This window comes from Choloepus didactylus, chromosome 3 (assembly GCF_015220235.1).
Source record: "Choloepus didactylus isolate mChoDid1 chromosome 3, mChoDid1.pri, whole genome shotgun sequence".
Classification (NCBI taxonomy): domain Eukaryota; kingdom Metazoa; phylum Chordata; class Mammalia; order Pilosa; family Megalonychidae; genus Choloepus; species Choloepus didactylus.
The window spans coordinates 112350833-112370802 of record NC_051309.1 but is presented as its reverse complement, the minus strand read 5'-3'; the positions used below and the strand labels follow the sequence as shown (position 1 = coordinate 112370802).

General features: G+C 39.5%; 2 protein-coding genes and 1 pseudogene across 7 annotated transcripts in view; all 3 read left to right on the top strand.

The window, feature by feature from the left end:
- The window catches only part of SLC9B2 (solute carrier family 9 member B2), an 88048-nt gene extending 85881 nt beyond the window's left edge, over positions 1–2167 (top strand). For 5 of the 6 annotated variants that reach the window (XM_037830365.1, XM_037830363.1, XM_037830361.1 and 2 more), the window contains one exon: positions 412–2167. In XM_037830365.1, coding sequence (XP_037686293.1) covers positions 412–633 — 222 coding nt within the window. In that variant the 3' untranslated portion in view covers positions 634–2167. The remainder of the gene's footprint in view (positions 1–411) is intronic. The other variant, XR_005215925.1, reaches the window with a different exon arrangement.
- An 8501-nt stretch (positions 2168–10668) lies between these two features.
- On the top strand, positions 10669–11387 carry LOC119529721 (annotated as a pseudogene).
- A 4288-nt stretch (positions 11388–15675) lies between these two features.
- The window catches only part of SLC9B1 (solute carrier family 9 member B1), a 108893-nt gene continuing 104598 nt past the window's right edge, over positions 15676–19970 (top strand). The window contains exon 1 of the mRNA XM_037830367.1: positions 15676–15837. The gene's annotated coding sequence lies outside the window, so the exon portion shown is untranslated. The remainder of the gene's footprint in view (positions 15838–19970) is intronic.

The following is a 19970-nucleotide window of genomic DNA, read 5'->3' as shown; positions in this document are numbered from 1 at the left end:
TGCATTTTTTCATCTTGTTCTTTCTTAATTCCAAATTCCTAAATATAAAAGAATGAAGCAACTGGTAACATTTGTCTTTACTCAGGAGAGATTTAGTATACTGAACTTCATGTTATATTTTCATTGATATTATGAGTCTGTTTCTGCCTTGTGCCATGAAATGTATTTACCTGATATTTTGTAATCCTACCCTATGCAAATAGGTGAATATGAATCATCAGTCTGTCCCCATGCAAAGGTAGGGTCTGTTTTCAGATCATCAAAATCAACTGTGAACACTTTGAAATCTAATAGAACTTTCTTAAATCAAATAAAAGAACAAGCAGTTTGTTTCTGCATATGATAAAATAATTCACCTTTTTAATATGTACTTCTGGTATCCTATTTCGTACTTTACTCAAACTTTTATAGGCTGCAATAGGATCTGTGGCTTTGGACACAGCAAGAGCACATGGAGAGAAACAGCTAGAAGAATATGGAATGGATGTGTTGACAGTGGCATTTCTGGCCATCCTCATCACAGCTCCAATTGGAAGTCTACTTATTGGTTTGCTGGGTCCCAGGCTTCTCCAGAAAGCTGAACATCAAAATAAAGTTGAAGAAGTTCAAGGAGAAACATCTATACACATTTAGAGGTGAAAGGAGAGAACGCTGTATGTAATGATTAGAAAACCTACTAGAGGCTACTTTTATCTAGTACAGGAGGCTGCTTTTATCAAGATGGAAATTTAAATATGTGATGTTTACGGTCAGTAGAACGAAAAGTGAGGCAGTTTCTTTTAACAGTATGTGTAGCCGTTGTTCTTTCCATATGGTTGGTAATGTTCTAAATCTCCAATCCTGATCTCTCTTACCTTCTTTTTTTTTCAAACACCCCTTCATGGCATACATTTATTTGTATGGAGACATATCTGCTTTAATGTGTTACCACTATTTAAAATTAACATGGTAAAGACTGAGTTCAGTATCCCCTTCTGCCAGCCAACAGTTGCCCTCACTAACTGTTGCTGTCACAGTTTCATGATTCATGGTTGCCTCAAGCTCTCATCCCTTGAATTGTTCTCATTCCTCTTTTTAAACAAACAAACATAATTCAGTCTCTCATCAATTCCTACCCACATTTTCCCTGCTATTCTGCTGCTTCTCTATTTCTCTACCCCTCTGTGAATTATTATAACTGATTGATCCCCATTGAAATTTTTAAGTAAACAAGGAGTCTTCATTGGTTCTTCCTTTTGCCCCCACATAGACATCAAAAGACCTTATCTCATCCCCTAGCAGGCCACACAGAGTCCTCCATTTCAGTGGCTCATCTGTGTCTGTCTTCACCCAGCCATTATTATTTTTCTTGTGACCCATGTCTTCAGCGTCTTCATGTTCCCCAGGCGAGAGATAACTAATTTTCAAAGCTATTCCATGCACATGAATATTACATTAATTAAGATACAGGTAAGCTGCTACAATGAAGAGGCAAAAATACAGTGCTTAAAACAGAAATTTATTTCCCTCTCATGAAACTGGTTGACTGATTGATCCTTTCAGGCTAACTCTGCTTGGAAGGTCATTTGGAGACCCTTGTCCTTCTATCATGAGGCTGTTCTGTGCACTAGCTCAGGAACTTAATGCTAGATTTCTACCATGTCTCCTTCCTAGCCATGAGGAAGAAGAGAAAGTCCAAGGGAAGCAATTTACTTTCAAGGAAGTGATATGAAAATTGGGTACATCTCTCCTTTTACATTCATTGGTGATTGTCAGATCCCAGAAAAGGAGTCAAACATATAGAAGGAATTTCGGACCCAGGGGCCCCCAAGCTTAACTCATAGAAACCAGATGGGCCATAAAATATGGGTTGAAGGCTGTTTAAAACTCCAGTCATGGTGGCGCCTCAACCCCCAAAAGGCTTGCTCCCTCCAAATAGATAATGTAGCTGCACTTCAAAGAAGAGTAGTACTTCAGAACCCCAGCAGCCAATCAGCTCAGAAGATGATAAGCCCTCAGGTACAGGACATCACTCAGCTGACTCCCTTCCCTCCCAACGCGATGTTTTTTCTTTCTCTTTAAAAATGCAGCTCTCCGAAAAAGAGCCGGAGTCATTTTCTTTCTTTTCACTGGCTCCCACCTGCTTTCTTCCTCTAATAAATCTTAAACTTTCTACTTAACACTTTGACTCGCTGCGTTATGTGGATTCTTGAACGACTCCGAACCCAACAGTGATGACCTTACCTAGCTGTGAGGTGTTGACAAGTACTGTCTCTAGCTAGACATCCACACTCCTTAGAGGCACAAAAAAGTCAGACCTGGGAGCCAGAGCTACCGTTGTGCTGGATCTTACTGTCACTTAGTAGTATATTCTTGTATGCTAACTAAGACCTTCTAAAGACAGAACAAAACCAATAGAGTGACTGCTGTGGCAGGAATTTCAGGCACTCTGACATGCAGCAGAGAAGATATTATAATAAAAAAAGGCTTATCTGCATAGGTCACATCCTATCCCACTTATATAAAAGGCCATCTCTGATTTTTTGTATCACCCATAAGTTCATTTCCACTCTAGGTCACTCCCCACCTAGTTGCTAGAATAATTATATTCAAATACAGCTTTTATCACATTATATATGTACCTGAAGTATGTATTACTTACTTGTCATATCCTATCTAAACTAATCAATCTAATCTTGAAATGGATATTAAATATGTATTAAGTTATTATATGATGAATATTTTAATCGCATCAAGCTGAGCAGTATAAAGCCTGTCCACCTCTCTCTTCATTAGACTACTGTTTCTGCACTTTCTACTTCACCTCTATTCAAAAGTAGCTTAATATTCATCTCTTCTAAAAAAAAAAAAAAGCTTCCTGCCTCTGGTTACTCTATGGAGCTGCATTCTCTTAGTGTTTATGTTCTCAATTTGGGTTGGATTAACTTGTACCAAATGTCAGATGGATGTTTCAAACAACTTCACTGATTAGGTTCACCTTGTTGGGGCACCATAAACAAAATGCTGATCTGGTTCTCTACTTTTGCAGGCTCTGAAACTAGATTCATTTATCAAATAATTACTGAAAACATTTGGTGATCCAGGCATATCGTCAAGCTTACTATCATTTCTATCCTTAAGAATCTGACATTTTGACAAAGAAACAGACAATTAAACAAGAAATTGCAAAAAAAAAAGAAGTATAAGTGCTCGTATACAGGAAGTACGGCGGTGCTAGGGAGCTTATAGCAGGAGCTCACAACCAATCCAGCAGTGGTCAGTTTAGGCAGAGCTTCCCTGAGAAAGCAGGGCCACAACTGGGACCTGAGCGATGATTAGAATTTAGCCAGCAGAAGAGGCTTGAGACAGAAGCATGCTGCAGTTAGTGCCATTTCCCATGTCACCAGTAGTGTTTTCTACAAATAGCAGGCTTTGAATACCTGTTAACATATAGAAAATATTTAGTCAAACTAAATGAGGATGCCATTATAAACATTCCAACATTCGGAGAAGAATTAGAAATGGAAGGCCACAGAGTCTGGAAATGGCACCTTCCATGGCACATTAGGCCACTGCCAACTAATCTATTTCATTTTTCAGGGCATGCAGCAAGTTCTTTTTTACCTTTTCTCCATTGTGCAGCCACCATCTAATAACACCCTCTATGATTATGTCCAGACTGGCCTTTTGATTTCTTCCATTGGATCTCTGAATTTTGTGCCTATTACTGGAAACTCTTCAAAGGAATTTATTAATTGCTAGACTATGTTGCCATTATCTATAGCAGACATGATGAGGTCAGAGTAAAGAAGCCTAACCACTGTCCAGGGCTCATCACATGAAGCCTCAGGTTTGTCATGACTCTTGACTTCGTTGATGAACTCAGAATTAACTTGATCCAGGATACTGACTTGTTCCAACCAAATTTACCCCACCTAACCACAGATAGAAACAATGACCCTAACCTTTGGGTCCCTGCAAGAAGAGTATATGTACCCTATACATACTTTTGACAGTGCACCCATAACACTTCAGATTGTTTCCAAAAATCAGCTCCTTAGAAGAAGGAGCCTTGTTGTGGTCATCTCTGAATACTCAGCACTTACCACAGGGCATGGAACACAGTAGACATTAAATAAATATTTACTGACTCAATCATTTTCTTCCAGTGTCAGAAAACTACCTGCCACCCAACAATTCACGTGGGGTGTCATACTTCCAAGGATGGTGCTAAACAAGCACTGTGAATTCCTGTTCTCCAGTGTCCTTTTTTCTAGGGTCCATCCACCTTCTCTGAACTGCTTTTTCAGAGAGATTGATTAGGCTTCAGGTCTTTGAGTTATTATCACATTCCAGTTTTTTCTTTCTTGTATTAACCCCAAATGACCTTGATTGAACTTTGGGTTCACCAAAATTTCCTCAGCCATACATTTACAAATGATATCACCCATTACATTCTTTAAAGGTAGCACTGATTATTTTTCTGATTACAAAAATATTACATTTCATTGCAGAAAATTTAGAACAAAGAAAAGTACAAAGAAGAATACAGAACTTAAAAACCCATTTTATATTGATTTTACTCTTGCAACTCTGGAGGATCATATTTTCAGAAAGCTTTATCATCCACTGAATTAGTTGAATGAAAGACAAAAATCCTCTATATCTGATTCTATGAAGATATTTAGATTTGAGTTTTTGTTGCATGTAATGAATGCTAAGTCTTCCAAAAAAAATCAATCGTTTATCCAGTAATATTTGAATATTCTTTTCACAGTGAATAAAACAGGCAAATCCTTGCCTTGGTGAAGCTTATGTTTTAAAATTCATCTACTCACTCAAAATATATAACCAACCTACTATCTGCCAGGCATTGGGCTAAGTCCTGGGGATTCAATGATGAGCAAGATACTCAGGGACTCTCTTTACAATGGAACTTGAATTCTAGTGGCAATATATCATATTTAACTCTGAGGCAGATACAAATATGGATAAGAACCTTACAAGGAAATAAGATGTGCACAAACAGCTGTAATACAAATGAATAATTCAAGAGTTCTCAGTGGGAAAACCAAGGATGATTACTTAGAGATGATATTTTAATTGGGCCTTCAAAAGTGGATAGGATTTGGATGGGTAGTATTAGATAATAAGGTAAATACAGGAACAACTTAGGTAGAGGACCTACATACCAGCAATGTTTGGCAACAGTAAAACCTATACCATAGTGAATGATAGGCACTTATAGCTGATAAATAGAGAGAGACTGGAAAAGAAAGTTTTGGTACTTATCTCCTAACAAATAGATCATTGGCCAAATTTCTATTTTTAATTCACATGGTTTCAGAAGTACATAAGCATTTATGTAGGGGATATTTTTTAAACTATTTGCAAAACATCAAATTTAGTGGAAAATACTGTCATGAACAAGTTTCTCTTCATGTTCCTCAAAGATTTTTTACTTTCTATGACATTGTGGAAAGTATAATTTTTAATTTTTTACAAGAAAAGGAATAAAATATTTCTTTAAATGTATTTTAAAACCATTGTTAAATTTTCATTATATTGTCTTTAAATAAATGGTACTATTTAAAAAATGTTTCAGAACATATTTCTATATGAATCATTTATGTAATTATCTGTAAATACAGGTGGGAATTGCTTCATGCCGTTTTGGAAGCAAGTAATACTGCATTTTTTAGTTGACTAACAAATTATATCTGGCCTGAGCTCTCTGACACTGTGAGAATTTTGAAACTCCATTAGTTGATATGCCTTCCACTTCCCTTAGATGGACCCTAAAGCAGTGAATTCTCCAGCAGGCTATTGTGTCTGGGGCACAAACTCCCCTTTGGGGGTTCTCCTTCCCAGTATCTTTGGAGATCTTCGGAGATCTTTTTCTTTTCCCTTCCTTAACCTGAACACAGAGCATTCCTTAACCTTATAATCGCTCAAGACCCCGTCTATCCTTCTAAAACAATGGAGGAAACAACTTTTAAACCATTAAAAGAACTTTATGCACCATCTTTGGGGACCTGAGAAGTCCAGGTTTCTGGGTCCACTTTCACCTAGAGCAGCTCTGCTTTAACTTTTTTATATGGGGAGTCCATATAAATTTCATGTGGGAGAAAACAAAACTTTTATTCCAGACACTTGCCATGTACCAATCCATTTATCCTCACTCCATCCCAGGAGTGACTCTTTCCAGATGAAAAAACCGGAAGCTCACAGAGAGACCGCGATCCCATGGTTAGAAAGTGGAAGTGCTGAACTATGAGCTCAGTCTTGACCCCAGAGAGTTACGTACGCCCTTTATCAACTGCACTACATTTAAGCTGACTCATGGGGAGGAAGGATCCCACTATGGACAAGCTGCTTTTGGCCCGTGCAGCCTCGGGCGCTGCTCATTGGCTAACGTGCCCAGTGATGTCAAGTCTGTCCCGGGACTTTTACAACAGGACAGGTCAATATTCAGAAGAGACCTCGAAAGGAAAGAGTTGAACATATTGAAAACACCGCACTCGGTCTACGGGTGCCTGAACTCTCCTAGGGTCCGCAGACCTGGGCGGCCACGACGTCACCGAAACGCGTCGCCACCATCGGCCCAGCCCGCCGCCACTGGCCCCGCCCCGCCGCCACTGGCCCCGCCCCCCGTCGTCAGCCAGGTCCCCGCCGCCCGCGTGCGGGTCAGGCCCTGCGCGGGCTGCCACCTATCTCCCGAGCTGTGCGTGGCCTGCGCGGCGGTTGCTGGGCGCCAGGCTGCTCCCGGGGCGGCGGGGGATGCTAGAGGAATTGTAGGTATGGCCCATTTCTCTAGTTCTTTCAATTACTAGGCCTTTGGGCGCTCGTCCCTAGTTTCCCGCGGTCATTTACCTTCTGGTAGCCTCCAGAAGCGTCTGTCGTCCCCGTTCAGTTCAAGGGACAAACGTCGTTTCCTTGTGCCAGGCAGTGATGAAACCGTCGCAGATCTTTTCTTTCTTCTCCCTTACTCTTTACTCCCTCATCTGTTTATCTCTCTTTTTTATTCTCTCCCTTCCTCTTCCGTTACTTTCTCTCATTTTGCAAGTACTGCAAGTGAGAAAGAAGAGGTCTGCCACGAAAGATTGACCACAAAGTTAATTTTATTAAGCGCAGACTGTTGTACAAATGGTGGCTCTCTGCAAAGGAAATTTCAAATGCTCCTGTGACTGGAGATGTGTACCAGGATTGGTTGCTGATCCTGTGAGGACTCCTTACCCCCCACCCCTCCGATTCCAGTTGGCCTTGTCACAGTGGACAAGCACTTTAGATCAATGTTTTTCAAGGATTAAGGACAGTTGTTGCACTGGTGCCGTGCATCACGCACATTATTCAGAAGTCCTTATAAGAGGTGCCAGCTCTGTAGACCTAGACCAGGTCCATGACAACCCGCTATAGGTGTTCTAGGGACTATGAAATATAAGAAGAACCGATGAGGAGAGGCAATTGGCCGGGGTGGCACAGAGGGAAGTCACACCCCGTCCCCTGATTTTCCATAAGGGTAAATAGAATTGTTACCTATCTAACAGAAATGTGGAAAATTAAAATTTATTACTATCACACCTAAGAAATTCATGTCCCAAATGTTTTAGTCACTTATAACTACGAAAAGGGCATTCATGTTTACTGTTTTCTGTGAATAGGAAAAATAATATTGGTTTTGTCAGTTGCCTCTTGTCATAAACTCCTTCCCATTACCAGACAAAAGGAAAAAAGCAGGTGCTGTAATGGTAGTATATAAAGTAACATCTTTATAGCACTTCTCATTTTGTGCATAATTTTCCTATCCGTCCTGTTTAATTATATACTTTTTTGAGATAATGTTGGTTAACAAAACCTCATTTTAATAGGGTGGAAACTAAACAGTGAGATTGAACATTATCTGGAACATAGTATAATAGACATTCAATAAATGTTTGTTGAAGGGATAAATGGATGAGATTCTCAAGGAACCTTGCCTTCGTCACCTTTGTATTCCCTGGACACAAATGTAAGTCTAGCAGAAGAAGCCTGCAAATGTGAATTAAATAGAAAGGTTGAGTGAGTTGCTCACAGGCAGATATTCATCAAATATGTTTAGAGAATCTCTTAATTTGCCAAGCATTGTTTTAGGCATTGTGAATACAACGGTAAGAAAGATCCCTGTTCTCCTGGAGTTTAAATTCTAGTGAGCGTAGACAGAAAATAAACAAATAATATATGAACAAGGAAATTTTGTACAATAGTAAGTGCAGCCAAGAAGTAAAATTGTGGAGAGAAACCTGGGAAGAGGTTTAGATTGATTGGTTAGGGAAGGCCTCCCTGAAGAGCTGATAATTGCCCTGAGACCTCAGTGATATAAAGAAAGCCAACCATGAGAATATTTGGTGTAATCCATTCCTGTGGATGTGGACCCATTGTAAGTAGATCTTTTAGCGAGTAGGATCTTAAGTTGAGACCTGACCTACCTCATTCAAAGTGGGTCTTACTCCTCTTACCGGAGTCCTTAATAAGAGGATAAAAGATAGAGAGAAGCACACAGATAAAAGCCCCAGAGAAGGTGAGAGAGAAAAACCAGAGAAGCTGAGAGAGGACACATAGAAAATAGAAAGGAAGTCACTGAAAGGAAACCCAGGAGAAAAGGGAAAGACCAACAGAGGTCACCATGTGCTTGGCCATGTGACAGAGGAGCTGAGGATCGCCAGTAGCCCGTCTTCCAGGAGAAAGCATCACCTGTTGATACCTTGATTTGGACATTTTCATGGCCTCAGAACTATAAACCTGTAAGTTAATAAATCCCTATTGTAAAAACAAGTCCATTTCTGGTATATTGTATTTCATCAGGTTTAGCAAGCTAAAACATTGCAGGTAAATGAAACTATAATTGCAAATTGGTCTTTCCTACCAAAACTTAAGATAGGAAAGAATTTGGCTCTTTCAAGAAACATCTTAAAGCTGAGTGTAGCTGGAATGTAGAGAGAGTAGTAAAAGATGAGCTTTGAGAGATAGGTAGAGGCCAAATCATATAGGGCATTGAGTAGGCCATGATGGTAAATTTGGAATTTATTTAAAGTGTAATGAGAAACCAGTAGTTAGTTTAGGAAGACAGTGATATGATCTGATTTGGATTGTTAAAAGATTTGTTCCACCTGTATGATGTAAATAGATCATAAGGGTTCAGGAGCAAGATTAGTAGCAGTTAGAAGGCAATTACAGAAGTCCAGGAAGGAATGATGGCAGTTTGGGCTAAAACGGTAGACAAATGGATGGATGTGAGATATGTTTTGGACACCGAGACTACAGATATTTTGAATGTGAGGTGAGGAAAAAAAGAGGAGTCATCCCTAGCTCCTAGGTTTTTGCCTTGAGCTTGAGTGGCTGGTTGTACCATTTGCTAAATACAAAAGATAGGGCATAAACAGTTTGGGGGTGGGGGAGGAAGGAGAGTGTTGGCCTTGGGTAGGAGAATGAGCATTTAATTCTTAATGATAGAAAAAAACTCAGCTAGTATGGGGAGAGATGCAGTTGAATGGGTAGATTCAGTGGTGAGAAGGTAAGGAAATTTCTGCCTGATACTGATTTTCTTTTTCCAAATGAAGTGTAAAGTATAAGGCAAGATCAGTAAGGGGCTGAGAAGGAGAAATGTTTGGACAGGAGGTTTAACCACAAAAGAGAAGGTCTAAAATAGTCATTTTGAGGGATGAAAGCAAACATATCAGAGAAGTACATAGCACAACTGGGCAGTGCTGTGTGGCCATTTGAGTTGTGTGACCTTGTGAGAGGTTGGAGGAAAGATTATAGGAACCAAGGAGATCTGGTCTGAAAGACCAGTATAGGCTGGGTCACCCACCTGGGTATGAGTGGTTTAGTTAGTAGCTAAACTAGTCCTTGAACACAGACTTGCAGCTCAGTCAATTACAGTTTTACTTAGAACATTGGCTCATAGCATCACCTTTTTGAGACCCATACTCTTCTAGCCAATGTGAAAAAAAATTGCCACGTGATTTTTTTGTGGGTTTCTTTTTTTTTTTTTTTTTTTTTTGGTGTGTTTTGTTTTGTTTTAGTCCATACACCCAAGTTGTAGATTTTCATAGGCTTATAATTTTGTCTGCTTTGTCCCTGCAGTTTTTACTTACTAATTTTTTGGCTTGTTTTTTTTCCTTTTTTTTTTTTTTCTTAACTAGTTCCATCAATATGTGTTTATTAAAGTATAAATAAAAGCCATCTCTTAAGTGATAAGGGGAAGATGAAGGATGAAATCTGGAAATCTTGTTGCCTTATAGAGCTGGAATGAACAGTAACAGGGAAACCTGATTTGTAGTGACTCTAGTAACAATAAAAATGATAGACAGCATTTGGATAGCTCTTTATATTTTGTGTCATCATTTTCTTGATTCACTTTATGTTTGTAACTGCCTTTTTCAAATGAGGAAACTGAGGTTCATAGAGATTAAGGGTCTTGACTAAGTATACATACCTAGTAAGCGGCAGCATTATAAACCACAGTGTTGACTCAAAATCACATATGTTTCACTGTAGTACCTTACCGCCTTGCTTTTCACATGCTATTATATTCAAAATGATATCAAAGGAAAACTCTGCTTGGTAGATAGTAATGGCTGGCTCTAACATGCAGAAATGTTTTGTATGTGTTTAAAGCCCAACAATTGCCATCTTGCCTCACCACCCAAGATGCCAAAAGTAAAGAAGGCAAAGCGAAACAATGTGGCCCCAGCCCCTGCTGTTGTGAAGAAGCAGGAAGCCAAGAAGGTGGTAAATCCTCTGAGAAAATGCCCAGGAATTTTGGCATTGCATAGGTTAATAAGCCCAAAAGAGACCTCACTCACTCTGTAAAATGGTCCCCCTACATCTGACTTCAGCGGCAAAGGGCCAGCCTTTACAAGTGGCAGAAAATGCCCCCCAACCCCCCACCCCACCCCGCTGCCATCAACCAGTTCACCCAGGCCTTGGACTGCCAAATAGCTACTCAACTGCTTAAGCTAGCTCACAAGTATAGACCAGAGACAAAGCAAGAAAAGAAGCAGAGGTTGTTGGCCCAGGCTGAGAAGAAAGTTGCCAGTGAAGGGGATGTCCCCACTAAGAGGCCGCCTGTGCTTCGAGCAAGGGTGAACACTGTCACCACCTTGGTAGAAAACAAGAAGACCTGTCTGGTAGTGATTGCACACCTTGTCCTCAGAAAGACCTACACCACTGTCACCTTCACGCAGGTTAACTTTGAAGACAAAGGAGCTCTAGCTAAGCTGGTGGAAGCTATAGGGACCAATTACAACAACAGATATGATGAGATCTGTAGTCACTGGGAAGGTAGTGTCCTGAGTCCAAAATCTGTGGCTTGCATTGCCAAGCTGGAGAAGGCAAAGGCTAAAGAACTTGCCATTAAGCTGGGTTAAATGTACACAGTTGACTTTTCTGTACATAATAAAAGTCCTCCTCCTGAAAAAAACATTGTGGGATTAAATAGATCATCTGTTGTGTTCAGTAATTCAGAGAATTCAGAAATGATTATGAACTCACCACAGATTTAATCTAGTAGGGGAATAGAGGGGAATGCAAGTCACTACGAAGCATTTCTTGGACACAGTGATGGTTGAATCTGTGTGCCAGCTAGGCTATAGTACCCAGTTATTTAATCAAACACTAATCTAGATGCTGCTTTGAAGGTATTTTGTAGATGTCATTTATATCTACAATTGGTTAAATTTAAGTAAAGTAGATTGCCCTTGGTAAGTCAGAAGGGCCTCTTCTAATCAGTTGAAGGCCTTAAGAAGAAAACTGTGGTTTTCTGGAGAAAAAGAAATTCTGCTTCAAGACTTCAGCATAAATTCTTGCCTTTTCCAGTCTAGCCTGCCTTAAGGATTTCAGACTCAAGACTGCAGCACCAACTCCTGTCTAAGTTTCCAGCCTGCCAGTCTACCCTACAGATTTCAGACTGACAAATCCCCACAATCACATGAGCCAACTCCTTAAAATAAGTTTTACATGTATATGTATACATCCTACTGTTTCTGTTTTCTCTGAAGAACTCTGATACAGATTTTGGTACTGAGAGAGGGTCTAGAGGAACAGAATCTTAAGGATGAGTTTTCTGAATTGAGTCTGAGGTTTCTGGACTTGATTCTCTAATCTGATTAGATTTAAAGGCACTAATAACATATTTCCAGTGGTAAAGAGGGCACCGATCATCTTGGCATGATGTGGCAACAGAGATATGCAAAATTTCACCATTGAATACTCTTAATCAAATGTTTATAAAAGGCAAGTTTCCATGCGACCATGTACTTGTTACCTTCGAACTGATGAGTATAATGGAATTGCCTGCTTGCTCCTAACTATACTGAAAAAAGTAGGGAAAGAAAAAGATGAACTCATGGCTTCAAGTTCTCAGCCCAAGTGATGCATAAATAACCTGAAGGTTTCTATGTCTTTCCTCAAAGAAACCCATATCTCTTATAGTTGGAGAGCTGAGATTTCTGAAACCAAATCCAGAGTCTTATTCTGCAAGTGGCTGAATTACAATGCAAATTGAATTCCCAACTAGCAGAGTATCTGTTGTTAAAGTGAGGGCATTGATCAGAAAGGAATGTGATCCTAAAAATCTGAATGGAGACATATAGGCAGATCCTGATGATGCTGAAGATGTTGAACCCCTAAATTCTGCTGAGTCTTCTATACCAGTAGAAGTGGCCCTTCTATCCCTGTTTAAGAAGGTTAACTCTGCTTTGCCTAAGAAATCCATAATGGCTTCCCCCGAGGTAGGTGCCTTGTAAGACACTGAGAATTCTCAGGATCCACCTGCACAACCACTTTTTGCTTCTAAAGACCTTTAGCTAGACTAAGTGCCAACAAGTCCTGAAGGATGAGAAACAAAGTGTGACCTATGAGGAGGTATGCTACACTCCACACCAAAGAACTGCATCATTTTTCCAATTAATACAGACAAATTGGGTAATATATGTCATGAAATGGATATTAAAGATGTGGAATGATACTGAAAGGAAGATGAAGTTGGATAAGGCTGAATTTATTGATATGGGCCCACTAAGCAGAGATCCTGGATTCAATGTAGTAGCTCAAGGGATTCAGAAAGGTTCTAACAGCTTGTTTGATTGGTTGACTGAAACATGGACCAAGAGATGGCCTATATTAAATAAAGTTGAAATGCTGAAACTATCATGTTATACTGTAGAAGAAGGTATCCAAAAGCTTAGGGAGACTGGAATGTTTAAGTGGATTTATCATGTAAGACCTGCTCACCCACCCTGGAAAAGCCCAGTGGACATACCTTTCACCATAACTATGAGAAATAAACTTGTGAGGGGAAACACAGCATACTTCAAGAACTCTGTAGTTGCTCTTCTGTGTAGGTCAGAAATTACAGTGGGAAATGCTGCCACTGAACTGAGATTCTTAAATATAATGGAGAAAATTGGATCCTATAGTGACAGGGGCCAACTGGAAGCACTTAATCACCAAAGGCAAGGCGGATGTGGTTACCAAATGAAGAGCAGGTTCAAATCAGTAATAAGAATAGTCTGATTCACAGAGTCCTATGGCATTGGCTAGTTGATCTTGTGTCCCTATGAAAGAAATAGATGGGCAGTCTGCTAAATCCTTACTTGTAGAAGCAAAGGAGTTCTAGGTAAAGTAAACAGAAATCCAACTGGAATCACCAAAACAGAATTAAAGCCCCTCAACCAATTCCTAGATTTGAGCCAGTTTACTAACCCAGAATGCTTTAAATGAAGGGGAGTCTGGTTCCCCCTGAGAAAAGGACCCTGCTAACTGCCAAAAATTTATACTGCTAGTCTTTCTTCCAGTCTTCCCCTTGGAGACTTATGGCCATTTACCAGGATGACTGTACAGTAGGGGAAAGGAAACAGATTTTTGGTGGATTACTGGACACTGGCTTTGATCTCACACTAATTCCAGGAGACCTAAAATGTTACTGTGAGCCACCAGTCAGAGTATGGACCTATGGAGGTCAGATGGTCAATGGAGTTTTAGCTCAGATCCATCTCACAGGGGGTGCAGTCAGTCCCTGAACCCATCTAGTAACTATTCCCCCAGTTCTGGAAGGCATAATTGGAATAGACATACTCAGCAACTGGCAGAATCTCCACACTGGTTTCCTTACCAATGGAGTGAAGACTATTATGTCAGGAAAGACAAGTGAACATCGCTAGGAATGACCTCTAATTAGAAAAGTAGTAAACTAAAGCAATACCACATTCCTGAAGGGACTGAAGAGATTACTGCCACTATCTAGGACTTGAAGGATGTAGAGGTGGTGATTTCCTCCACATTCTCATTCAACTTCCCTATTTGGCCTGTGCAGAAAACAGATGGAACTTAGAGGATGACAGTGAATTATCATAAACTTAACCAGTTGGTGATTCAAATTGCAGCTGCTGTTCCAGATGTAGTTTGAGCAAATCAACACATTCCTGGTAACTGGGAGGCAGCTATTGCTCTGGCAAAGGATTTTTTTTTCTCAATACCTGTCAAAAAGACCATCAGAAGCAGTTTTCTTTCAGCTGGCAGGCCAGCTGTCTATCTCAGGCGTGTATCAACCCTCCAGTCCTATGTCATAATTTAGTCCATATAGACCTTGATTGCCTTTCCCTTTCCTAAGACATACCACTGATCCATTACATTGATGACGTTATGGTAAATTGAACCTAGTGCGCAAGAAATAACAACTACTCTAGACTTAGTGGTAAGACATTTGTATGTCAGGAAGTGAGAAATAAATCTGACAAATTCAAGGGTCTTCTACTTCAGTGAATTTTCTAGGGTTCCAGTGATGTGAGGCATGTCAAGATAGCCCTTCTAAGGTGAAGGATAAGTTGTTGCATTTGTCCTACAATCAGAAAAAGGTAAAGAGAAGGACAATGCCTGGTGGGCCTCTTTAGATTTTGGAGGCAGTATATTCCTCATTTTGGTGTACTGTTTCAGCCTATTTACTCATTGACTTGAAAAGCTGCTAGTTTTGAGTGGGACACAAATCAAGAGAAGATTCTGTGATGGGTCCAGGCTGCCATGCAAGCTGCTCTGCCACCTGGGCCATTTGATCCAACAGATCCCAATGGCACTTGAAATGTCAGTGGTACATAGAAATGCTGTCTAGAGCCTTTGGCAGGCCCCTATAGGAGCAAAGTCCTGCCATCCCCTGCAGGTAACTACTCTCCTGATTCAGGGCACAGATTTGCCTTGCCTGCACATAGTGCTTCTGCCAAAATACCGTATGTGGACTTACAGAATGCCTTATCCACCGTCATCATACACAGTATTGTCTCATTAAGGAAATCACTTCACAATAAGTGTGCACCAATGGGCCCATTATGGAATTCATTGGTCTTGCCATGTTCCCCATTGTCCTGAAGCAACTGGCTTGAGAGAACATGGAGTAGTCTTTTGAAGACAGATCCAGCACTAGAGGGCAGTGCCTTGTAAAGCTCGGGCAATGTTCTCCAGGAGGCTGTATATGGTCTAAATTAGCATGCAATATATGGTGCTATTTCTCCCATAGCCAGGATTCACAGGCCTAGGAATCAAGGGGTGGAAATGGAATGCCACACTCACTATCACCATGAGCAACATTTTTGCTTATTGTCCCTATGACCTTGTGATCTTCTGATCTCTTAGAGACCTTACTTCCAAAGGGAGAAACACTTCCACCTGGAGACTCAACAATGCTTCCATTGAACTGGAAGTTAAGACTGTTCCTGGCCACTTTGGGCTTCTCAAGCTTCTGAATGAACAGGCAAAGAAAGGAATTACTGTACTCGGTGACTGATCTTGATTACCAAGGATAAATTTGACTGCTACTACACATTGGAGGTAAGGAAGACTGTATCTGGAATATAGGAGATCCCTTAGGGCATCTCTTAGCACACTCAAGCCATGTGATTGAAGTCAATGGAAACCTACCACAGCTGAATTCAGGCAGGGGTAATAATGGCCCAGACCCTTCAGAAATTAAGGTTTGAGTCATCCCACCAGGCAAAGAACCACAACCAGTTGATATACTTCCTGAGGGCAAAGGGAGTGTGAGGGGATAATAATGGAATTATGGAACAATTATGGAATAATAAAATGGAAGAAAGTTATAAATACTAATTTTAACCACATGGATAGTTGCAAAAATGAGAACTGTAATTGTTATGAGTATTTCTTCCATTTATATGCATATACATATATATCTTTTTTTCTTCTTTCCCTTATTGCCTTATCATATAACATAAGATGTATTAACTTTACTTCATAGTATTGTTTAGGGATTGAATTATGTACCATAGAAAAATCTGTTTTTAATCTTAATCCATTCCTGTGGGTGTGAACTCATTGTAAATGGAAACTTTGATGAAGTTATTTTTAGTTAAGGTGTGGCCAAATGAATGAAGATTGTCTTAATCCTATTCACTGGAGACCTCACAGAGAAGGCCACAGAGAAGAGCCACAGGAAGCATCTGGATGTTGAAAGTCAACAGAACCCAGGAAAGAAGGGAGAAGATGCTGCCGTGTGTATTGCCATGGGACAGAAGAGCCAATGAACAAGGATCACTGGCAACAAGCCCCAGAATGCCATAGTCTTTGGGAAGAGAGCATCACCTTGCTGATGCCTCAATTTTGGACTTTTCCTTGTCTCAAACTGTGAGCATGTAAATTACCATTGTTAAGTCAATCCACCATACAGTAATTGTTTTAGCAGCTAGGAAACTGAAACAGTATTTAAGTATTGTTAACTTTACATCATAGTATTTAAGCTACTAGATATCAAGGAGAAGAGTGCCCATCATCCAAAAACTTTGCATCCTCTTCCAGGGAAAGTTTTGGTGCATTTTTGGTTGTATACAGTATAGTTGTATCATGTTATGTGGAAGTATGATGTTGAAATTGTCTCTATTTAGAGATTAAGTATGATTAATCTTAAATTAGGGCAAATCTGTGCCCTGAATCAGTGTTTATTCCGGTAAGAACAAACCACGGCCCCTTCCGTGGTGGAAGTGATTCACTGTAATCAACTTGTCACCAGGTGGCCCTACTAAAGCATTGGGCCAGTTCCTTAAATAATATTTTAAGAAAAGCAGAGGATTTGGGAGGCAGTATACAAAATGCATAAAGTTTCAGAGACGTGAAAGAACATGGCTGGCATCTGCTCCAGAGTTCTGGTTTCAAAATGGCTTTCTGCCAGGATGCTCCTCTCTAGGCTTCAGCTTCTCTCCAAAATGTCACTCTCAGTTGCTCTTGGGGCATTTGTCTTCTCTTAGCTTCTCTGGAGCAAAAGTCTGCTTTCAAAGGCCATCTCCAAAATGTCTCTGTAATCTGAAGCTCCTCTCTCTGCTCCTGTGCGTTCTTCAAAGTGTCCCTCTTTGCTGTAGCAAGCTTGCTCCTTCTGTCTGAGCTTATATAGAGCTGCAGTAATTTAATTAAGACCCACCCTGAATGGGTGGAGCAACACCTCCATGGAAATTATCCAATCAGAGTCATCACCCACAGTTGGGTGGGGCACATCTCCATGGAAACACTCAAAGAATTACAATCTAATCAATACTGATACATCTGCCCACACAAGATTGCATCAAAGATAATGGTGTTTTGGGGGACATAATACATTCAAACCGGCACAGTCAGCAATGCAATAAAGCATTTTAAGGGCATGGACTATATAGATTGAGACACAACTGGGTTCAAATCCCAATTTTACTACTTCCAATGGAAGGAAATAAGTTGCAGTTCCACTTAGTTTATACTTACTCTGTATTCATTATAATTTTTGAAGGAAATGTCAGTTATTATATAGCCAATTATTAATGTTACTACCAAGTTTAATTGGTATTTCTTAAATATCAGGGGCTGAGGTGAGGTGGAGTGATTTTGGCTAAGCCGCCAAGTGAATCATCCACATTTAAAGGACTAAGAATTGACCACAAATCTTTGTTCTTCTGTGGTATAGTCACTAGATGTCACTATTCTACAACATTGCTTCAATAGAATAAAACCAAAGTACTTTACATGAACACACACCAAAGAAAAGACAAGAAGCTGATTATATTAAATGATGTACATATATAGTTACAAGTTATTTATGTAAGAAGTGAAGATCACAAGCAGCATGCACTGCTCTCCTCTCACCCTGTGTCTTAATAGGTTCATAAAAGAATAGAATCATAAACTTAAAACTGATAGAGGCCTTATGACATAATCTAGGATCCTTCCTCCCCACCTTATTTTGTAGGTTTGGAATTGACGTACAGAGAGGTGAAGTGACAAATGATTTACTCAATATTATATAGCAAATTAAAAGGAGAGAATTTAGATTGCCCAACTTTTTTACAATACTTCACTGTGTCCATTATTAATATATACTCTCAAATAGATGTTCTAATCAAACAAGGTGAAAACTGAACCTCAAAATCCATCAATATATTCCACTGCTTTAAAGTCAAAGCTTGGCAATATGAAGATTGTACTTAGTGTTACTAATAAAAATTCTCAATTCAATACCACAATTTTTGCTATGAGCTGTAAAAACATCTCATTTAATTCCCATCTCCACAATAGCAAGGGGTGTGTGTGTGTGTGTGTGTGTGTGTGTGTGTGTGTGTGTGTGTTTTCTGCCTCATTCCAAAAAGGATTTTAGGATGCTTATTGAAATCAATAGAACATAATATAAAAAATACATGCATTATCAGAAAGAATGAAAGATAAACCAGTATACAGTCTTACTTTAGTAAGCAATAGTCATGCCATGAAGTTCGATAAACTTACCCAGAAAACTCATATTTGGTTGTGTGTTTTCAAATTTGATTCTGCTTTTCCTGACAGTACAAAGCAGGAAAAGTAGATCATACTAGGCTCTTTAAAAGACCATGAGAGGTTTATGCAAGATCATATAACTAGTAGATTTCTGATTACAAAGCCCTCATTCTTTCCATTATCCAGACATATAATGAGAGGACTCCTAACAGAATGCAGTCATTGTAACACTTAGACATCTGGATTACCACAATTACTTCTGAATTGTATAGGTAGGCTTTTGCTTGCACCAAATTTATTTCAAACAGTTGCACAAGATTCAAACAGTTGCACAAGAACTTTTGACAAAACATTCTTCTATTGAGAATGACTCCTAAAAGAAGTTAAGAGAAAGGTAAAATTCATGAATTTAATTTATCAACATTTTAAATTACAAAATTAATATTATATTAAGGAAATAGGCATTTAAAAATACCTAATTTCTATTTGGTCAGATAAGCGATAGAAAGTGATGCCCAGAGGAAAAGATAAATCCAAAGGAAGATAGAGATAAGGACATTTTTAGAGTCAAGAAGAAAGGGGTCAGGCATAATATTTAAAAAGAAGGAAAGGGGCATGGGGGGAGCTAAGTCTGATATATTCTGCCTAGCTTGATTCTGATGCCTACATTACTTGGGTATCTGGTTTTTCCTCTTCTGCTTCATTCACCTAGAATTGGGTCAAACATCCAACCTAGTCAGGGTCCTACTACTTGAAAACTTCCACTGTTTAGGTTTTTATTGTATAAAAACAGAACCTTTTTCTAAGTTGTCCTACTGATTTGTCTGCTTTTGCAGCATAATCATTAAGGATTTTATTCATTCCGTAATTTGCATCCTTTTTCTTAATGTATTGAAAAGCCTGTTGGTTTTGGAATCTTTTACTCTTTGACCAAAAATATGCCTTTCTTTGCTAACCACCACTGAAATGTTTTTGTTTTGTTGTTACTTTGAGTACCTGGTATTTTTTATTCTCAGTTCATTTGATGTTTATTCCACAAATATTTATTGTGTGCTTATTATGTGTCAGGCATTGTGTAGATCAAGGGCAAAACCAGATATAGTCCCTATGCTCATGGAGTCCATAGATTTCCAGTTCCCTCCAGGATGAAATAGACATACTACAGCCTATCGTTCCCTGCTACTTACAACTAAAATTCTGGATAAAATGGAAAA